Consider the following 20,179-nt stretch of genomic DNA (forward strand, 5'->3'; position numbering starts at 1 on the left):
GAGCCCCGTGGATGGTTGTGTGTGTGACAGGGTTGATGGTTATGTGTGTGTGTGTGTGTGTGTGTGTGTGTCAGAGTGTGTGGTTGTGTGTGTGTGTCAGGGTTGATGGTTATGTGTGTGTGTGTGTGTGTGTGTCAGGGTTGATGGTGTGTGTGTGTGTGTGTGTCAAGGTGGATGGTTGTGTGTGTGTGTGTGTCAAGGTGGATGGTTGTGTGTGTGTGTGTGTGTGTGTCAAGGTGGATGGTTGTGTGTGTGTGTGTGTGTGTCAAGGTGGATGGTTGTGTGTGTGTGTGTGTGTCAAGGTGGATGGTTGTGTGTGTGTGTGTGTGTGTGTGTGTGTGTGTGTGTGTGTGTGTGTGTGTGTGTGTGTGTGTGTGTGTGTGTCAAGGTGGATGGTTTGTGTGTGTGTGTGTGTGTGTCAAGGTGGATGGTTGTGTGTGTGTGTGTGTGTGTGTGTGTCAAGGTGGATGGTTGTGTGTGTGTGTGTGTGTGTGTGTGTCAAGGTGGATGGTTGTGTGTGTGTGTGTGTGTGTGTGTGTGTGTGTGGGATGGTTGTGTGTGTGTGTGTGTGTGTGTGTGTGTGTGTGTGTGTGTGTGTGTGTGTGTGTGTGTGTGTGTGTGTGTGTGTGTGTCAGAGTGGATGGTTGTGTGTGTGTCAGGGTGGATGGTTGGTTGTGTGTGTGTGTCAGAGTGGATGGTGTGTGTGTGTGTGTGTGTGTGTTGGGCTCGCTGGCTGTAGGTGTGTTTGGAGTGATGAAGACGAGTCTGGTCACCTGCTGCTGTTCTCCAGGCAACATACACAGTGAAGGCCCAGAGCCATGTCAGCCGAAGGGTTGACTTCTCACTGAGAACACACACAGTCAGGACTAAGTCAAACTAAGCCCTAGCATAGCAGTTCTTCGGTAGACTGAGGAGTAGCATACAAAGCTTTTGCAGCAGAGCATTATAGATAAGATATAGATAGCATACTGACTATCAGTGGTGATTTTAGCATGTAAATCTTGGTGGGGCAAACAGACAAAAAAAAAAACTGGGGGATGCATGCCAGCAAAGCCACTACACAACACAACACTAAACAATACATTAATTGCACTATAACAGTGACAATCGGTGCCCACAAACTGTTAGGGCCTACATAAAGCTGTCGCAACAGCAGTCCCAACACCTTACCACTGCTACACCTGGCTATCAGCGGAGCCTTGTCTGGCAGCAAAACAGTTCATTCAGACTCATTTACTGCCTTTAAAAAAAACATAGCTGATATGGCTGACTTGCTTAAACAAATGTTGTTTCTACTGTTGTCCCGTGTGGCTCAGTTGGTAGAGCATGGTGTTTGCAACGCCAGGGTTGTGGGTTCAATTCCCACGGGGGACCAGTACGGGGGAAAAAAATAAAAAATTGTATGAAATGTATGCATTCACTACTGTAAATCACTCTGGATAAGAACATCTGCTAAATGACTAAAATGTAAAAATTGTTAAATGTACTGACAATTAAGATCTACAAACTATAGCATAAAGGGATAAGAGGAAATCTGTAATTTCGATTAAGACGTTAATGAGAGAGCTAGGACGGACGTAGTTAATATAACTATTTGTTCAGCACTTTTGAAATGTACAGTGACATAATTCAGAACATGAGCCATTCTTACAGAGTTCTCCTTGTACACCAAGTCAGAACCGTAGGATAAATAAAGGGGGCATATAATCAGACAATGAAAGCTCTTACAATATTCTATGATTACATTTCTCTAAAACAGGTTATATGCTACACGTGCACCACCAAGTCAGAACGGTAGGTGACATTAAGAGGGGGAAAATAGACCAGATTATTAAGGTGAGGCACATGGGCTACTAACAGCTTACAACACAACATACACTTAGTATTACTTTCTTAGCTACAGTATACATATCTCCCATAATTTATGCAGCAGCATACAAGATATTTTTGGACTCACCTTGTTGTGCTGTGCTCACTTGAACAGGAAGGTGAAGCGGCAGTCCTATGTGGGCAAAGTTTGTCATCAGACTTTGTCATCAAAGTCTACCATTCTCTGGATTTATGGTGCTTTCAAGACAACTGGGAACTCTGGGAAAAAAACGAGGTTGAATCATGATGACGTCAGTGATCTTGAGGTCGTAGCTCTAGAAAGAGGCCCGAGTTCCTGACTTACAATTCCGAGTTGGATGACCGTTCAAAAGTATTTTCCCAGTCGGAGCTAGTTTGTTTTTTCCTGAATTCCAAGTTGTCTTGAACTCATTGAAGTCAGATTTCCCAGTTCCGAGTTAACACTTGTTTTGAGCGTGGCGAAATTATGCTGGATTGACAGCATGGCCAATGTTGAATATTTATCATTATAAGCTTGGAAAAGAGACCCTTAAACCCAGAATTGGGACCTCACACCCACTCCACTGAATAGCAGGCTAGTGATTGCGCTGCAATGCTTGCAGTTAACTGACTTGCCTAGTTAAATAACTTTTTTTTTTTTTTACAATTTAGGTGTGGTGGATGTGAATGGACTTTAGGATGCTGAGTACAGTTTAGAGCTGAATCCAGTTTAGAATTTACATGTGAATAGTAGTAGAGCTGAATCCAGCTTAGAGCTGAATCCAGTTTAGAATTGACGTGAATAGTAGTAGTACACCAGCACCAACCCTGACCCCCCCAAAAACACTGTAACGGCCGTGCCCCACACCCCTCCCCCTCCATCTTATTGTTTACTGTTGTAGAGCCTTGCAGAGAAATGACAGGGAGTCCATCTTGTATTGTTTACTGTTGTAGAGCCTTGCAGAGAAACGACAGGGAGTCCATCTTGTATTGTTTACTGTTGTATAGAGCCTTGCAGAGAAATGACAGGGAGTCCATCTTGTATTGTTTACTGTTGTAGAGCCTTGCAGAGAAACGACAGGGAGTCTCTTTTCATTGTCACATTTATTTATATCTTTCTGGATCCACAGGCTGAACACACTGCCTCCTCTTGGCCTTAACAGGGAGTTTGACTTGAAACCATTTTTATAGTTCCAATAAGTCTAAATTGTTTAAAAAAAATCCTAATTGAATATTGTATGTATATTACTATAAATATTGATCACATTCACTGTGAATGTTAATATTGTGAAACTATGTAATACATCTGTTTCAGTAATTGATGTCACTGAGTACTGCCCCTATATAGATATATATATATATATATATATATATATATATATATATATATATATATATATATATATAGTATATATATATATATATATATAAAAATGATCTTCCACCCCCACCTGGGATATGGATGCCTGATGAAGACCTTAGGGTCAAAACGTTGTTATAAATAAATATCACCTGGCAGCATGTGCAGCAGTGTGCAGCGTTTTCCTTTCTGTTTTCCATGAGTTTTGTCTACAACTCCAGCACCTGTGGAAAGTACCTGGATGTGCGTCTGTTCTTCAGCTTTTGTACATTTATGTACATAACAGTATGTACAGTGGTCAGATGAGGGCAGTGTAACTACAATGTTAGTTGTGGACTGTGGGTTTGGTGAGAATGGTGAAAGGCCAGAAGGAGACAGGAATGTGTACATAGCTGAGACATACAACTTTGTGGGACACACAATTTCCATCAGTTTGTGAGCATACCACAGTCACACACAGTCACACACAGTCACACACAGTCACACACAGTCACACACAGTCACACACACGTTACTATACTCAGGGCTTTGTTGCATTTGAGTTTAATACAGAAGTTTGAGGGAGGACAAGATTGCCTTGTATGTCAACAGGGTTTGACAATGTGTGTCCTCTCCCTTTTCTGAGACCCAGTAGTCAGACAGATCTATTCACTGAGCCAAAACACAGTCTGAAGAAGAGGAGGATGGGGGAAGACGACCCAGTAGTCAGACAGATCTATTCACTGAGCCAAAACACAGTCTGAAGAAGAGGAGGATGGGGGAAGACGACCCAGTAGTCAGACAGATCTATTCACTGAGCCAAAACACAGTCTGAAGAAGAGGAGGATGGGGGAAGACGACCCAGTAGTCAGACAGATCTATTCACTGAGCCAAAACACAGTCTGAAGAAGAGGAGGATGGGGGAAGACGACCCAGTAGTCAGACAGATCTATTCACTGAGCCAAAACACAGTCTGAAGAAGAGGAGGATGGGGGAAGACGACCCAGTAGTCAGACAGATCTATTCACTGAGCCAAAACACAGTCTGAAGAAGAGGAGGATGGGGGAAGACGACCCAGTAGTCAGACAGATCTATTCACTGAGCCAAAACACAGTCTGAAGAAGAGGAGGATGGGGGAAGACGACCCAGTAGTCAGACAGATCTATTCACGGAGTCAAAACACAGTCTGAAGAAGAGGAGGATGGGGGAAGACGACCCAGTAGTCAGACAGATCTATTCACTGAGTCAAAACAGTCTGAAGAAGAGGAGGGTGGGGGAAGATGACCCAGTAGTTAGACAGATCTATTCACTGAGTCAAAACACAGTCTGAAGAAGAGGAGGATGGGGGAAGACGACCCAGTAGTCAGACAGATCTATTCACTGAGTCAAAACACAGTCTGAAGAAGAGGAGGATGGGGAAGACGACCCAGTAGTCAGACAGATCTATTCACTGAGTCAAAACACAGTCTGAAGAAGAGGAGAATGGGGGAGATGGAAAACATATGTCCAGACATCAGCAAGTTGTGGTGTGTCTAGTTCATCAGGGCTCTACTGATGTGACTGTGTCCGCTCCAGGCTCGGGGGGCTAGTCCAGCTAGCAGAGCCCACAGTCAGAGTCCATAGTCTGGTCTTAGAACAGCTACTTTTGGGTCCCAACCAAACTTAGAGCTCCAGAACAGCGGAGCCCCACAGGAGGTCTGGGGCAAGAAGTGATGGTGATGGGTGTTGACCAACCACCAGGGTCACGTAGCGTTGATCTCCAGAACGTGGTCATCCGTAGAGGGCAGCACCAGGACCTGGCATCCCTGGCTGTGGTTGAACACCTGTCCCGGGCTGAAGGGCTCCAGGCGAGGCATGGGGAGAACCCTGGACTGGTGCTCCCCGCTGCCCACAGAGTGGACACTTCCCTGGCTACGGATGCTGGCCGTGTCCCCCTGGTCGTCCAGAGGCCGGTCCAGCAGGGAGAGGGTGTCGTTTTCTACACAGCCGTCTGTGAACAGAAGAGTAAAGGGGAGTTAGCACACGGCATAATAAACAATTAAAAACATTCATTCATGTCAATGGTTGATTTGTATGAATATCCAATATACACATGTCAAGTTAGGATTTAGCCCTGTGAGAGTCATACATCTGTGAGAGGAGGAGAGAGCCTGAAGAAGGGAGGTAGGACTCACCTGTATCAGGTTGGCTGGCAGAGTTGGCACTTGGAGGTAGGTACTTAAACACCTTGATGTCAGGGAATGGCAGGTGGCCAGCAAACAGGGGCATCAACTCAACCTGTACCTTGTAGTTGGCATTAGCATCCGCTGGCATGGACACCAGCCCTGAGCTTCTGCCATACACCACCCAGCTACTGCTGCTGTCTGCCACTGGGGGAGAACAGAGATGGGTTTAATGTGCTCACCACACACACACACACACACACACACACACACACACACACGACTATAATCCACCACTTTAAGTAAATCCACTTTACGAGTTTATGCACACTTACCTTCATACATGAGCTTGGTGGAGCAGACCTCCTCTGTCTCTGTCTGCCCTTTCTCCTCTGTCCCTCCATCATCCTCAGGTTCAGCCAGTCGTGTGATGGACATCTCCAGCCCACAGAGGGAGCCAGAATGACAGTTTTGTTGACCAGCTGCAGGCATGATCTCTGCCCTCACACTGTACAGTGTCTGCAACACAACACACCAGGGTTGGGCTCAATTTTGAAATCAGGAACTGATTTGAATTTAAAAGAAGTTAACAACTTTTGAAAAACATAATTTGTACTTTTCAGTTTACTTTCTGAATTGACTGAATAATTCCAATTGACCCCAACCCTGCAGAACACAGATATAAAGTAGAACACAGATGTAGAACACAGATATAAAGTAGAACACAGATGTAGAACACAGATGTAGAAAACAGCAAAGTAGAACACAGATGAAGAACACAGCAAAGTAGAACACAGATGAAGAACACAGTAAAGTAGAACACAGCAAAGTAGAACACAGATGTAGAACACAGACGCAGAGTAGAACACAGACGCAGAGTGGAACACAGACGCAGAGTGGAACACAGACGCAGACGCAGAGTGGAACACAGTAGTCGAGTAGAACACAGTAGTCGAGTAGAACACAGTAGTCGAGTAGAACACAGTAGTCGAGTAGAACACATCGAGTAGAACACAGTCGAGTAGAACACAGTCGGGTAGAACACAGTAAAAATGGTAAAAAAAGAAACAAAAATAGCTGTTTAGCAAAAAGCTAAAGCAATAATTTTGCTATGACTGTCTGGGAGTGGTCTAAATGAGGGGCATAATTGGATGAGCCTAATGGGAGAGATATGGAACCTGAAAACTAGCTGTTATTGGTAGAGAGGTTTGAAACTCTGTTATTGGTCTTTTAACTTATATGGCCTGGTGATGTCGCCAGGCAAGCTAAAACTCTACCCATGCAAATATGCTGATTAGTAGAACCTGTGTAGATTGGATTTTCAATCAGAAATGACCAGGAAATAAAACTGATGAAAATGTTTCACACTTTTACAGTGTTCGTTTCATCAGCTGTTGTACAATATGATACAAAACACAGAACTTTGACTGCACTGGGCCTTTAAGGATCAGGTAGGTACCAGGTACATTAGGCTACTCACTGTCACTCTCTCCAGTTGAAACTCGTAGTGGTAGGGTTTGAAGGCTGAGACTTCCTCAGAAGCAGAAGAGAAGCTGGCAGAGAACACACACTGTAGACAGAGTGGCATGTTTTCCTTCCACCTCACATTCCATACGCAGTACACACTCTGCTTACTGCACACCAACTATATATATAGAGAGAGAGAACCACACACTGCTCACTGTACACCAACTATATATATAGAGAGAACCACCTTACTGCACCTTACATCAAGTGAAAGTTACAAAAGTAAAGATCTTAAATCTGTGATGAAAATAGGGCTATTGGAATATTGCTGATATTGAGACTTGTCAGAGCTTATGGCTCTTATGATGGCTCATTGTTAAGTTACCTGTTGTGCTTTAGTGTTGAGGGACTGCAGCTCCAGAGAGGACTCATGATCTGTTAGCCTCTGGTCCATCAGGTGAAAGGTCACATCTGACACGTTCTGCAGACACACCTGGATGTACTTCCTGTGAGTCAAGTCAAAGGGTAGCGGTCAAAAAGGTCAAATGCTTTCAGAAATACAAACAGAAAACCAGCAGTACCCCGGACCTCGTAGGGTAAGATTTGAATAATAGGTGTTGTTTTTTCCCCGGGCTACCTGTTCCCTGCTGATAGTAGTGAGGGTTTACCTGTTCCCTGCTGATAGTAGTGAGGGTTTCCCTGTTCCCTGCTGATAGTAGTGAGGGTTTACCTGTTCCCTGCTGATAGTAGTGAGGGTTTACATGTTCCCTGCTGATAGTAGTGAGGGTTTCCCTGTTCCCTGCTGATAGTAGTGAGGGTTTCCCTGTTCCCTGCTGATAGTAGTGAGGGTTTCCATGTTCCCTGCTGATAGTAGTGAGGGTTTCCATGTTCCCTGCTGATAGTAGTGAGGGTTTACCTGTTCCCTGCTGATAGTAGTGAGGGTTTACCTGTTCCCTGCTGATAGTAGTGAGGGTTTACCTGTTCCCTGCTGATAGTAGTGAGGGTTTACCTGGTCCCTGCTGATAGTAGTGAGGGTTTCCCTGTTCCCTGCTGATAGTAGTGAGGGTTTACCTGTTCCCTGCTGATAGTAGTGAGGGTTTCCATGTTCCCTGCTGATAGTGGTGAGGGTTTACCTGTTCCCTGCTGATAGTAGTGAGGGTTTCCCTGTTCCCTGCTGATAGTAGTGAGGGTTTACCTGGTCCCTGCTGATAGTAGTGAGGGTTTACCTGGTCCCTGCTGATAGTAGTGAGGGTTTACCTGTTCCCTGCTGATAGTAGTGAGGGTTTCCCTGTTCCCTGCTGATAGTAGTGAGGGTTTACCTGTTCCCTGCTGATAGTAGTGAGGGTTTACCTGGTCCCTGCTGATAGCAGTGAGGGTTTCCCTGGTCCCTGCTGATAGTAGTGAGGGTTTCCCTGTTCCCTGCTGATAGTAGTGAGGGTTTACCTGGTCCCTGCTGATAGTAGTGAGGGTTTCCCTGTTCCCTGCTGATAGTAGTGAGGGTTTACCTGTTCCCTGCTGATAGTAGTGAGGGTTTCCCTGTTCCCTGCTGATAGTAGTGAGGGTTTACCTGTTCCCTGCTGATAGTAGTGAGGGTTTCCCTGTTCCCTGCTGATAGTAGTGAGGGTTTCCCTGTTCCCTGCTGATAGTAGTGAGGGTTTCCCTGTTCCCTGCTGATAGTAGTGAGGGTTTCCCTGTTCCCTGCTGATAGTAGTGAGGGTTTACCTGTTCCCTGCTGATAGTAGTGAGGGTTTACCTGTTCCCTGCTGATAGTAGTGAGGGTTTACCTGTTCCCTGCTGATAGTAGTGAGGGTTTCCAAGTTCCCTGCTGATAGTAGTGAGGGTTTCCAAGTTCCCTGCTGATAGTAGTGAGGGTTTCCCTGTTCCCTGCTGATAGTAGTGAGGGTTTACCTGTTCCCTGCTGATAGTAGTGAGGGTTTACCTGTTCCCTGCTGATAGTAGTGAGGGTTTCCAAGTTCCCTGCTGATAGTAGTGAGGGTTTCCCTGTTCCCTGCTGATAGTAGTGAGGGTTTCCATGTTCCCTGCTGATAGTAGTGAGGGTTTACCTGTTCCCTGCTGATAGTAGTGAGGGTTTACCTGTTCCCTGCTGATAGTAGTGAGGGTTTACCTATTCCCTGCTGATAGTAGTGAGTGCTTGGCCTTAAAGGGGATGTAGAAGGTGAGTGATATTGGAGTGGAGTAGATGGACCAGGGACAGTCTATAGACATCTGAGCACAGAGAACAGACAGAGACAATGATAGAATATGTTACTTGTCTCCATTCAAAATAAGCCATCCAATTCTTTATAAATTAAGAAAAATAATATTTGACTTGACAATGTACAGTCGTGGCCAAAAGTTGAGAATGACGCAAATATGAATTTTCACAAAGTCTGCTGCCCTTCAGTTTGTATGATGGCAATTTGCATATACTCCAGAATGCTATGAAGAGTGATCAGATGAATTGCAATTAATTGCAAAGTCCCCTCTTTACCATGCAAATGAACTGAATCCCCCCCAAAAATGTCCACTGCATTTCAGCCCTGCCACAAAAGGACCAGCTGATATCATGTCAGTGATTCTCTCATTAACACAGGTGTGAGTGTTGACGAGGACAAGGCTGGAGATCACTCTGTCATGCTGATTGAGGTCGAATAACAGACTGGAAGCTTCAAAAGGAGGGTGGTGCTTGGAAACATTGTTCTTCCTCTGTTAACCATGGTTACCTGCAAGGAAACACATGCCGTCATCATTGCTTTGCACAAAAAGGGCTTCACAGGCAAGAATATTGCTGCCAGTAAGATTGCACCTAAATCAACCATTTATCGGATCATCAAGAACTTCAAGGAGAGTGGTTCAATTGTTGTGAAGAAGGCTTCAGGGCACCCAAGAAAGTCCAGCAAGCGCCAGGACCGTCTCCTAAAGTTGATTCAGCTGCGGGATCGAGGCACCACCAGTACAGAGCTTGCGCAGGAATGGCAGCAGGCAGTTGTGAGTGCATCTGAACGCACAGTGAGGCGAAGACTTTTGGAGGATGGCCTGGTGTCAAGAAGGGCAGCAAAGAAGCCACTTCTCTCCAGGAAAAACATCAGGGACAGTCTGATATTCTGCAAAAGGTACAGGGATTGGACTGCTGAGGATTGGGGTAAAGTCATTTTCTCTGATGAATCCCCTTTCCAATTGTTTTGGGCATCCGGAAAAAAGCTTGTCCGGAGAAGACAAGGTGAGCGCTACCATCAGTCCTGTGTCATGCCAACAGTAAAGCATCTTGAGACCATTCATGTGTGGGGTTGCTTCTCAGCCAAGGGAGTGGGCTCACTCACAATTTTGCCTAAGAACACAGCCATGAATAAAGAATGGTACCAACACATCCTCCGAGAGCAACTTCTCCCAACCATCCAGGAACAGTTTGGTGATGAACAATGCCTTTCCAGCATGATGGAGCACCTTGCCATAAGGCAAAAGTGATAACTAAGTGGCTCGGGGAACAAACCATCGATATTTTGGGTCCATGGCCAGGAAACTCTCCAGACCTTAATCCCATTGAGAACTTGTGGTCAAACCTCAAGAGGCGGGTGGACAAACAAAAACCCACAAATTCTGACAAACTCCAAGCATTTATTATGCAAGAATGGGCTGCCATCAGTCAGGATGTGGCCAAGAAATGTTAATTGACAGCATGCCAGGGCGGATTGCAGAGGTCTTGAAAAAGAAGGGTCTACACTGCAAATATTGACTCTTTGCATCAACTTCATGTAATTGTCAATAAAAGCCTTTGACACTTATGAAATGCTTGTAATTATACTTCAGTATTCCATAGTAACATCTGACAAAAATATCTAAAGACACTGAAGCAGCAGACTTTGTGGAAATGATTTGTGTCATTCTCAAAACTTTTGGCCACGACTGTAGACGAAATGCATAACAAATCCTGAAAGTCATTGAAAATCACTATCTACGTTATTTATCCTGCATTGCTATTAACAAGATCATGTACTGTGCAAACATATCTCTGTCCTCAGTACCCTCTGGTTGATGGCGGTCATGTGGTTATCGGGGTGGCTGTAGCTCCGGGGCCGGTGGCGTATCTCTCCGTTTGTGAGTCTCTGGTTCTCGGGCCGGACTGGGTCAGAAGGGATGACACACAGTACCTCCAGCTGAAACTCCAGGGTGTGATAGGGAGGGGTGGGAGGTAGAGAGATACAGGTCACTTTGTCAGACGACTGGATGAACAGAACACTCTCACCCACAAGCTCTGCAGAGGAGAGGAGAGGAGAGGAAAGGAGAGGAGAGGAGAGAGATAGAGAGAGGAAAAAAAATGAGATACTCAGTGAGGGATGAGGAAAGATGATTGGTGCGGAACTAAGTTGAGAAGGAAGACACGGACGAGCAGAAAACTACAGCTAGGATCAGGATACAACTTAGGGTGCTTTCACATGTCCGGATCCTGGAGCATTTAGTGCGCTCATCCGAGCCATAAAGCATGTGTGAAACGCAAACGAACCCTGGCTGAAACGAGTGCCAGGTATTGTGACGCGGCAGCGCATTTCGCTTGTAACTTTTCGTTTATTGTAAACAAACTAGCTTGCTCATAACATCATGTAGAATATGTGTCTTGAAAATGTTATTTTCAGGGCTTGTGGAAGCGAAACGTATTTTTTTTTTAATCTCTATATTTTTTGTAGAAACGCTCCAGGATACCGAACCAGGGAACCGAATTTCATATGTGAAAATTTCTCACGATTTCTCTGTTCTGACCTGCAGTGCTGTTGAGGATGGTAGCAGGGCAGGAGGAGGAGGTGAGGATGAGCATGCTGTCTATGTTAGTGAGCTGCAGGGCATCTCCCTTCTTCACAGTGTAGTGACCTGTCTGCAGCCTGACCTTTGCCCTCTGGGTGAGGCCTGCCAGCAGCTGGTCTGAGACAGAGACAATGTGTGTTTTTGAAAATGGTCCATTCAAACATTGTATTTACAATTTTCAATATATGACAGTCACCATAAACAACAACAAAACATACAATATATATATTTTTTCAAACACTAAATGCATTACATAAAACAGCAATGAAATTGTCCTATATCAAAATCATAGGACAAAGGGTAAAAACATACTTAAGACAAGGAAAACACAGTATGGACAGTGGTGGAAAAAGTACCCAAAAGCCATACTGTAGTAAAAGTAAAGATTAAAAAAAGTAAAGATAGCTTAACAGAAAATGACTCAAGTAAAAGTGAAAGTCACCCAGTAAAATACTACTTGAGTAAAAGTCTAAAAGTATTTGGTTTAAAAAATATACTTAAGTATCAAAAGTAAATGTAATTTCAAAAATATACTTAAAATATACTTAAGTATCAAAAGACAAAGTATAAATCATTTCAAAGTCCTTATACAGTTGAAGTCGGAAGTTTACATACACCTTAGCCAAATACATTTAAATTCCGTTTTTTACAATTCCTGACATTTAATCCTAGGAAAAAATTCTCTGTCTTAGGTCAGACATTTCACATTTTAAGAATGTGAAATGTCAGAATAATAGTAGAGAATGATTTATTTCAGCTTTTATTTCTTTCATCACATTCCCAGTGGGTCAGAAGTTTACATACACTCAATTAGTATATGGTAGCATTGCCTTTAAAATGTTTAACTTGGGTCAAACGTTTTGGGTAGCCTTCAACATGCTACCCACAATGAATTTTGGCCCATTCCTCCTGACAGAGCTGGTGTAACGGATTCAGGTTTGTAGGCCTCCTTGCTCGCAAACAATATTTCAGTTCTGCCCACAAATTTTCTTGAGGATTGAAGTCAGGGCTTTGTGATGGCCACTCCAATACCTTGACTTTGTTGTCCTTAAGCCATTATGCCACAACTTTGGATGTATGCTTGGGGTCATTGTCCATTTGGAAGACCCATTTGTGACCAAGCTTTAACTTCCTGACTGATGTCTTGAGATGTTGCTTCAATATATCTACATAATTTTCCATCCTCTTGATGCCATCTATTTTGTGAAGTGCACCAGTCCCTCCTGCAGCAAAGCACCCCCACAACATGATGCTGCCACCCCCATGCTTCACGGTTGGGATGGTGTCTTTGGCTTGCAAGCTTCCCCCTTTTTTCTCCAAACATAATGATCGTCATTATGGCCAAACAGTTCTATTTTTGTTTCATCAGACCAGAGGACATTTCTCCAAAAAGTACAATCTTTGTCCCCATGTGCAGTTGCAAACTGTATTCTGTCTTTTTTATGCCGGTTTTGGAGCAGTGGCTTCTTCCTTGCTGAGCGGTCTTTCAGGTTATGTCGATATAGGACTCGTTTTACTGTGGATATAGATACTTTTGTACCTGTTTCCTTCAGCATCTTCACAAGGTCCTTTGTTGTTGTTCTGGGATTGATTTGCACTTTTCGCACCAAAGTACGTTCATCTCTAGGAGACAGAACGAGTCTCCTTCCTGAGTGGTATGACGGCTGCGTGGTCCCATGGTGTTTATACTTGCGTACTATTGTTTGTACAGATGAACGTGGTACCTTCAGGCGTTTGGAAATTGCTCCCAAGGATGAACCAGACTTGTGGTCTACAATTTATTTTCTGAGGTCTTGGCTGATTTCTTTTGATTTTCCCATGATGTCAAGCAAAGAGGCACTGAGTTTGAAGGTAGACCTTGAAATACATCCACAGGTACACCTCCAATTGACTCAAATGATGTCATTTGATGATGCCATGACATAATTTTCTGGAATTTTCCAAGCTGTTTAAAGGCACAGTCAACATAGTGTATGTAAACTTCTGACTCACTGGAATTTTGATACAGTGAATTACAAGTGAAATAATCTGTCTGTAAACAATTGTTGGAAAAATTACTTGTGTCATGCACAAAGTAGATGTCTTAACCGACTTGCCAAAACTATAGTTTGTTAACAAGAAATTTGTGGAGTGGTTGAAAAACGAGTTTTAATGACTCCAACCTAGGTGTACGTAAACTTCCGACTTCAACTGTATATGGCAAATGAAGCATTTGTGTTTAGTGAGTCCGCCAAATCAGAGGCAGTAGGGATGAGCAGGGATCTTCTCTTGATAAGTGCATGAATTTGACAATTTTCCTGTCCTGTTAAGCATAAAAAATGTAATGAGTACTTTTGTATGTCAGGGAAAATGTATGGAGTAAAAAATACATTATTTTCTTTGGGAATGTAGTGGAGTAAAAGTTGTCAAAAATATAAATAGTAAAGTAAAGTACAGATACCCTAAAAAAAACTACTTAAGTAGTACTTTAAAGTATTTTTACTTAAGTATTTTACACCACTGAGTATGGATTCAGCATATTAATGTGTGTGGCAGGGGAGGCTCCTCAAAGGAGGACCATCCTCCTCAGTGAATTTCCTACATTTATTTTTTGTGAAACAAAAAAAAAGTGATATTTTTTAGATAAAAGTATACTAAATATAGTCAAGTCACCAAATAACTGATTAAAACACTGTTTTGCAATGAAGGTCTAGCGAAGCCTCAACAGCACCCTCTAGGGTAGCACCATGGTATAGCCGGAGGACAGACAGCTTCTGTCCTCCTCTGGGTACATTGACTTCAATACAAAACTTAGGAGGCTCATGGTTCTCACCCCCTTCCATAGACTTCCACAGTAATTATAACGACTTCCAGAGGACGTCCTCCAACCTATCAGAGCTCTTGCAGCATGAACTCACATGTTGTCCATCCAATCAAAGGATCAGAGAATGAATCTAGTACTGAAAGCATAAGCACTGCAGTGCATAAAATGTGGTGAGTAGTTGACTCAAAGAGAGAGAAAGGCAAGAGAGTTAGCTATATTTCTTTTTTTTCTCAGTTTACCTTTCACTTACTTAGCTAATGCCGCTAATTTAAGCCTACTCAACATCCTGACTCAAACAGAGAGGAATGCTATATATGTTGCCTAGCAAGCTAGGCTATCCAACACTGTAACTCTTCCAAGTCAAGGTAAGCTTTCGGTTTTATACATTTATTGCCATCGGGGTCCGCAGATTCTGTTGCAAAATGTTTCTTAAAGGTATACTTCTGGATTTTGTCAATGAGGCCCTGTATCTACTTCCCCAGATTTGAACTGTGTGTATCATAGACACAATTTGAGTGTTTCAATTAGTAGTTGTTTAATCTGTTTTAACAAACCTTTTTTTATTTTTGTACTTGTATCTAGTTTTTTTGTGGTTTGGTTTTCATATAAGCCCTTGGATTCCAACCATACCTGTACACCGTTTTATTAAATGTAGTTTTTATCTGTATTGTTGTCTATCACTTGTTTTCTTTGGTGCAAATAACTCAAACTAAATGTGTCAGAGAGAGAGAGAGAGAGAGAGAGACCTGTGAGGGGCTCCACAGTGAGCTGGGGCTCCTGAGAATAGACCTCATACTGGACCAGAGGAGAGATGTGAGGGAGGACAAACTGGACCTGGCCCACTGTGGCACACAGCTGACGCAATGTGTAGGTACCCAGCTCCTGACTCTACACCAGGGGAGAGAGAGGGAGCGAGAGAGGGAGCGAGAGAGAGAGGGAGTGAGAGAGAGAGAGGGAGGGAGCGAGAGAGGGAGGAAGCGAGAGAGGGAGAGAGAGAAAGAGAGAGCGAGCGATCGAGGGAGCAAAAGAGGGAGGGAGCGAGAGAGAGAGAGAGAGAGAGAGAGAGAGAGAGAGAAAAAAAAGAGTCAATAGACAATCTACAATCTCAAGTGATAATGACGTCCTGTATTTGCAGTAACAGCCCTGTCCTGTGGAAGAGGACAATCACAGCATTATAATAAGGGTCTTACTGGTACACTGAAGACAATGCTGTTGTTGCCCGGCAGCAGAGTGACATCACCACTCATTAGCATCTTTGCCCCGTCATCCATGACAACAGGAACTGGGCTGACAAGGTTGGGCGTGTCCGGTGACGGGCTGCTGTCATGACGACGCATGACCAGGTGTGTGTTCTTACACACCATGCCGGTGGAGTTGAGTGTACGAGGGTCCGAGGGGCTGCGGTCCTGGATCTCTTCCAGCTCCAGAGAAGGACCAGCAGCGGATGGGTGCATCGCTGAGGAGTTACCCAGGGTGAAAAGCACCGTCCCTGGGTATGGCCGTCTCGGTGGCCCCCTGGTCTTCCCGATAGTCTCTCCTTGCTCCAGGTTTAAGTGAACACTGGCAGCCAGCTGCTCCAGAGGCATGGCCACAGGCATCAAGCTGCGCAGACACAACTCCACCTGCAGGGCGGTGCCAGAGTGTACCGTGGCTGTTGCCGGGCGGAACTGCAGCTGCTTGAGCTGGGCGAAAGAACTCATACTGAGCGCCACCTTCTGGGCTGTAGAGGGATAAGAGGTGAAGGGAGAGAGAGACAGGGGCACTGTGAAATATAATAACGTGTCAATGAATATGGATTTACATCAGGGCTCCAACACTAACCTAGCGCACCTGACACGTTCAGCAGGACGCAACGTTCTGGAACTTTCCGATAGAAATATGTTACGTAGAACAAACACGCCTCTCTGACATGTAGAATGAGGAATCACGTCGGCTCCAATCAATGGTATTTCTATCCACAAACATTCGAAAACGTTTGGCAATCGAACGAGGCCCAGGTTAGTTACGACTGGGGTTGGAGCGAAAACCTACAGGACAGGAGGGTAGCTCTCCAGGAACAGGGTTAGACCTAAACCACGTTGACTGACTAAAATAATCTGCTATGATTGGCTGCTTACCCTTGCTGTCTGTTGATTGGTTGGCGAAAGTCAGGATCTCCTGACAGAAGTGAATCCTCTCCTCATTGGTCAGATTGGCATCACCTGCCAACAAGGCACTTGTCTGCAGGTAGCTAAGGGTGGGTTGTCAAGGAAACCAGCAGCCAATGGGCAATGAGAACAAGAGCTACAATATGCGAAACAAATTGGTCCTTCAGACTAGCTTATAGTTGTAAACATCCTTCGCTATTTGTTGTCGTTTTCTTCTTATTTGTTTTTATAAAAAATTGTGTGTTATGACTGCTGCAAAATGAATAGCCTCTCTGAGGACATCAAAGTTCTCTGAATCTGAATATAGAAAAAGTGAATGGCATTCATTCAAAGTGATTACATAATGACAACAATTGACATCTTTGGCATTACACTTTTCTACTCATTTACATCCAGTGAAAGTTCCTCTGTAGGTTTCTCCCTAGGTTCCTGCCTTCCAGGGAGTTTTTCCTAGCCACTGTGCTCCTGCCTCTGCCTTACTTGCTCTTTGGGGTTTCATTGATTGGGGATACTTCTCTGTCTTCCCCAGCAGTTTCTGGCACTCAGCCATCTGCTTCCTGGTGTGAGTTACAGGTAGGCTCCACCCCTCTGACACGTATGACCTCAGAGCATTCTGCAAGAAGCTCTCCGCCTGCTCAGGATTACCCTTCCTCCTTATTACACACACACACACACACACACACACACACACACACACACACACACACACACACACACACACACACACACACACACACACACACACACACACACACACACACACACAAAATGAAGTTACTACATGTCCTGTACTTGACTTCTTGACTGTGCAGAAGACAGTAGAAAGACATTTCCAGGCGGAAGTGGAATGATGACCATCACGGTCTCTTACATGTAGAACTCAGCCAGGCTCATCCCAACGAGCCGTGCTGACCTCATCCTGCCGATGGCCCTGTACATCTCCACAGCAGCATGGGACAACTCCTGATGGACAGATAGAGGATGGAGGGAAGGAGGGAGGATGGAGGAAAGGTGGGAGGGAGGAAAAGAGGAAAGGAGGGAGGGAGGAAAGGAAGGAGGTAGGAAAGGAGGAATGGAGGGAAAGAGGAAAGGAGGAAAGGAGGGAGAGAGGAATGGAGGGAAAGAGGAAAGGAGGGAGAGAGGAAAGGAGGAAAGGAGGGAGAGAGGAATGGAGGAGAGGAGGAAAGGAGGAGAGGAGGGAGGAAAGGAGGGAAAGAGGAAAGGAGGGAGGAAAGGAGGGATGGAGGAAGGAAATTAGGAAAGTAGGGATGGAGGGAGGAAAGGAGGGAGTGAGGCAGGGGGGGAGTAGAGAGGGAAGGAAGGAGGGATGGAGGCACAGGGGGATAAATTGATGCCGTTTAGTTTAATGAATCAAGCCGACATACTTTTTATCTGACAGCCTGTCACCACATACAAACCAACATGTTTCATTTCTGAACTTACAAGATAATGTCTCTCAAACGCCTCCACAGAAGACAGGGCCTCCTTCAGTTTTTTATACGGGCTCTGCAAGCTGTGGACTGAAAGAGAGGTAGGAGAGAAGAGGACTAGGACAAGTGAGGAATGATCCCACTAGAGGAGTGCTCTGCACGTTGCTGTAGCATTTGGCTCAGAGCCTATATCTCATCCTGTCTGCTTCGTCAATGCCAATCTACTGAGAGCCTATATCAAGCTAATGTTGTTTCCCATTAAAATGTTTTACGGTTTTATTCCTGCCTATAATTTGTATACTCCCCAATGACCCACCCCCTCCCTCACCAGTCTCAGCCTTCTCATCCCCCAGTCCAGCCAGCAGGTCCACAGTTCTGTTCAGCTCCAGAGACAGCGGACCCTTCTCTGACACCAGACCACACATATAGCCCAGAGACTTCAGCTGGGAGAGGGGGGAGGGAGGGAGGGAGAGAGGGAGGGAGGGTAGAGTTGGGTTTGAAAGAAGTTAAGAAAATAAACAATATAAAATTGTAATTTTTTTATTTAACTAGTCAAGTCAGTTAAGAAAAAAATCTTATTTTCAATGACGGCCTACCGGGGAACAGTGGGTTAACTGCCTTGTTCAGGGGGAGAACGACAGATTTTCACCTTGTCAGCTCGGGGATTCGATCCAGCAACCTTTCGGTTACTGGCCCAATGCTCTAACCACTACTCACATTGAACCTAGGCAGGTAGCCTAGTTATGAGGTACATTTACAGGAGTTATAATATAATAATGTTGTGCTACCTTTAACCCGGGGGTCGGCAACCCGCGGCTCTTTAGCGCCGCCCTAGTGGCTCCCTGGAGCTTTTTCAAAAATATGAAAATGGAAAAAGATGGTGTGAATATATTTTTTGTTTTAATATAATTTATTATCCAATGCTGTAAAAATGTGTATAATAAATATTTAATTTCAACATTTCTGTCAACGAAGATTTACGTCATAGCCTGCGACACACGTTTCTTTCAGCTCGGCGTAGTGCCAGACAGGTGGCTGTTGCAAACAAACCGGCGGGTGTGTCATGGGCCATGGATCCCAAAGGGAAAAAGAGAAAGATGGCTGAGGAGAACAGAGGATTCCACAGTTCTTGGACCGAATCATTTGCTTTCATTGCCAATGCGGAAGGATTGCCTGCATGTTTGCTTTGTAATGAGAAGTTGTCAAATAACAAAAAGAGTAACGTGGAAAGACATTTCCAGGGGAGGCATGCTACATTTGCAGCCGAGTACCCAGTTGGGAGTGAGAGAAAAAGTGCGATTGCATTACTTCTGGAGAAATTAGAGGAGCGCAAAGATAGATTTAAGAAGTGGATTGCATCTCCAAACTCCACTACTGCTGCTACTTTTGTTGCAACCCGGGAGATAATAAAGCGTGGAAAACCGTTCACAGATGGTGACTACATGAAGGATTCATTCATTAAAATATCAGAGCACCTATTTTCAGACTTCAAAAACAAAACCGAGATAATACAGAAAATTAAAGACATGCCTCTCTCCGCAAAGACAGTGAAGGAAAGGGCCATTAAAATGGCAGGCAACATCACCAATCAGCAAATCAAGGACATTAATTCAGCTCCAGCATACTCAATTGCCTGTGATGAGTCGTGTGATGTGATCGATATTGAACAGGCAGCGCTGTTATGCAGGTATGTGAACTCTGATGGGGCGCAAGAAGAAATGATCGAATTAATACCACTGAAAGGCCAAACACGCGGGGAGGACATATGTGAGGCTGTGCTGAAGTGTTTAAATGACAATGGAATAAACACCAACCACCTGATTTCAGTGGCTACAGATGGGGCACCCAGTATGAGAGGATCACAAAAGGGGTTTGTGACTTTACTACAGAAGGCGTTGGATCGAAATCTGCTTGCATTTCACTGCATCTTGCACCAAGAAGCACTGTGTGCACAAACATTCCCACCGGAGTGTATGGAGGTGATGAACCTTGTCATCGAGATGGTGAACAAGATAATTGCAAAAGCATTAAACCACCGTCAGTTCCGTGCATTGCTAGATGAAGTTGACAGCGAATATTCCGATCTCCTGCTACACAACAAAGTCCGATGGCTGTCCAGGGGTGAGGTTTTGCGTCGCTTTGTTGCTTGTTTAGAACATGTGAAAACATTCCTGAAAAGCAAAAACCTGAACTACCCGCAACTGGAA

General features: G+C 44.5%; 1 protein-coding gene across 3 annotated transcripts in view; it reads right to left on the bottom strand.

Moving 5' to 3' along the window:
• Nucleotides 1-3,248: 3,248 nt before the first annotated feature.
• LOC106582484 (trafficking protein particle complex subunit 10) overlaps nucleotides 3,249-20,179 on the bottom strand; it is a 31,603-nt gene continuing 14,672 nt past the window's right edge. For 2 of the 3 annotated variants that reach the window (XM_014165639.2, XM_014165641.2), the window contains 15 exons: nucleotides 18,301-18,415; nucleotides 17,986-18,062; nucleotides 17,414-17,505; nucleotides 17,055-17,195; nucleotides 16,513-16,625; nucleotides 15,586-16,115; nucleotides 15,142-15,283; nucleotides 11,551-11,709; nucleotides 10,818-11,047; nucleotides 8,921-9,021; nucleotides 7,181-7,301; nucleotides 6,809-6,973; nucleotides 5,664-5,847; nucleotides 5,341-5,535; nucleotides 3,249-5,156 (listed from right to left, as the gene is read on the bottom strand). In XM_014165639.2, coding sequence (XP_014021114.2) covers nucleotides 4,909-5,156; nucleotides 5,341-5,535; nucleotides 5,664-5,847; nucleotides 6,809-6,973; nucleotides 7,181-7,301; nucleotides 8,921-9,021; nucleotides 10,818-11,047; nucleotides 11,551-11,709; nucleotides 15,142-15,283; nucleotides 15,586-16,115; nucleotides 16,513-16,625; nucleotides 17,055-17,195; nucleotides 17,414-17,505; nucleotides 17,986-18,062; nucleotides 18,301-18,415 — 2,613 coding nt within the window. In that variant the 3' untranslated portion in view covers nucleotides 3,249-4,908. The remainder of the gene's footprint in view (nucleotides 5,157-5,340; nucleotides 5,536-5,663; nucleotides 5,848-6,808; nucleotides 6,974-7,180; nucleotides 7,302-8,920; nucleotides 9,022-10,817; nucleotides 11,048-11,550; nucleotides 11,710-15,141; nucleotides 15,284-15,585; nucleotides 16,116-16,512; nucleotides 16,626-17,054; nucleotides 17,196-17,413; nucleotides 17,506-17,985; nucleotides 18,063-18,300; nucleotides 18,416-20,179) is intronic. The other variant, XM_014165640.2, reaches the window with a different exon arrangement.

This window comes from Salmo salar, chromosome ssa21, assembly GCF_905237065.1.
Source record: "Salmo salar chromosome ssa21, Ssal_v3.1, whole genome shotgun sequence".
In the NCBI taxonomy this organism is placed as follows: domain Eukaryota; kingdom Metazoa; phylum Chordata; class Actinopteri; order Salmoniformes; family Salmonidae; genus Salmo; species Salmo salar.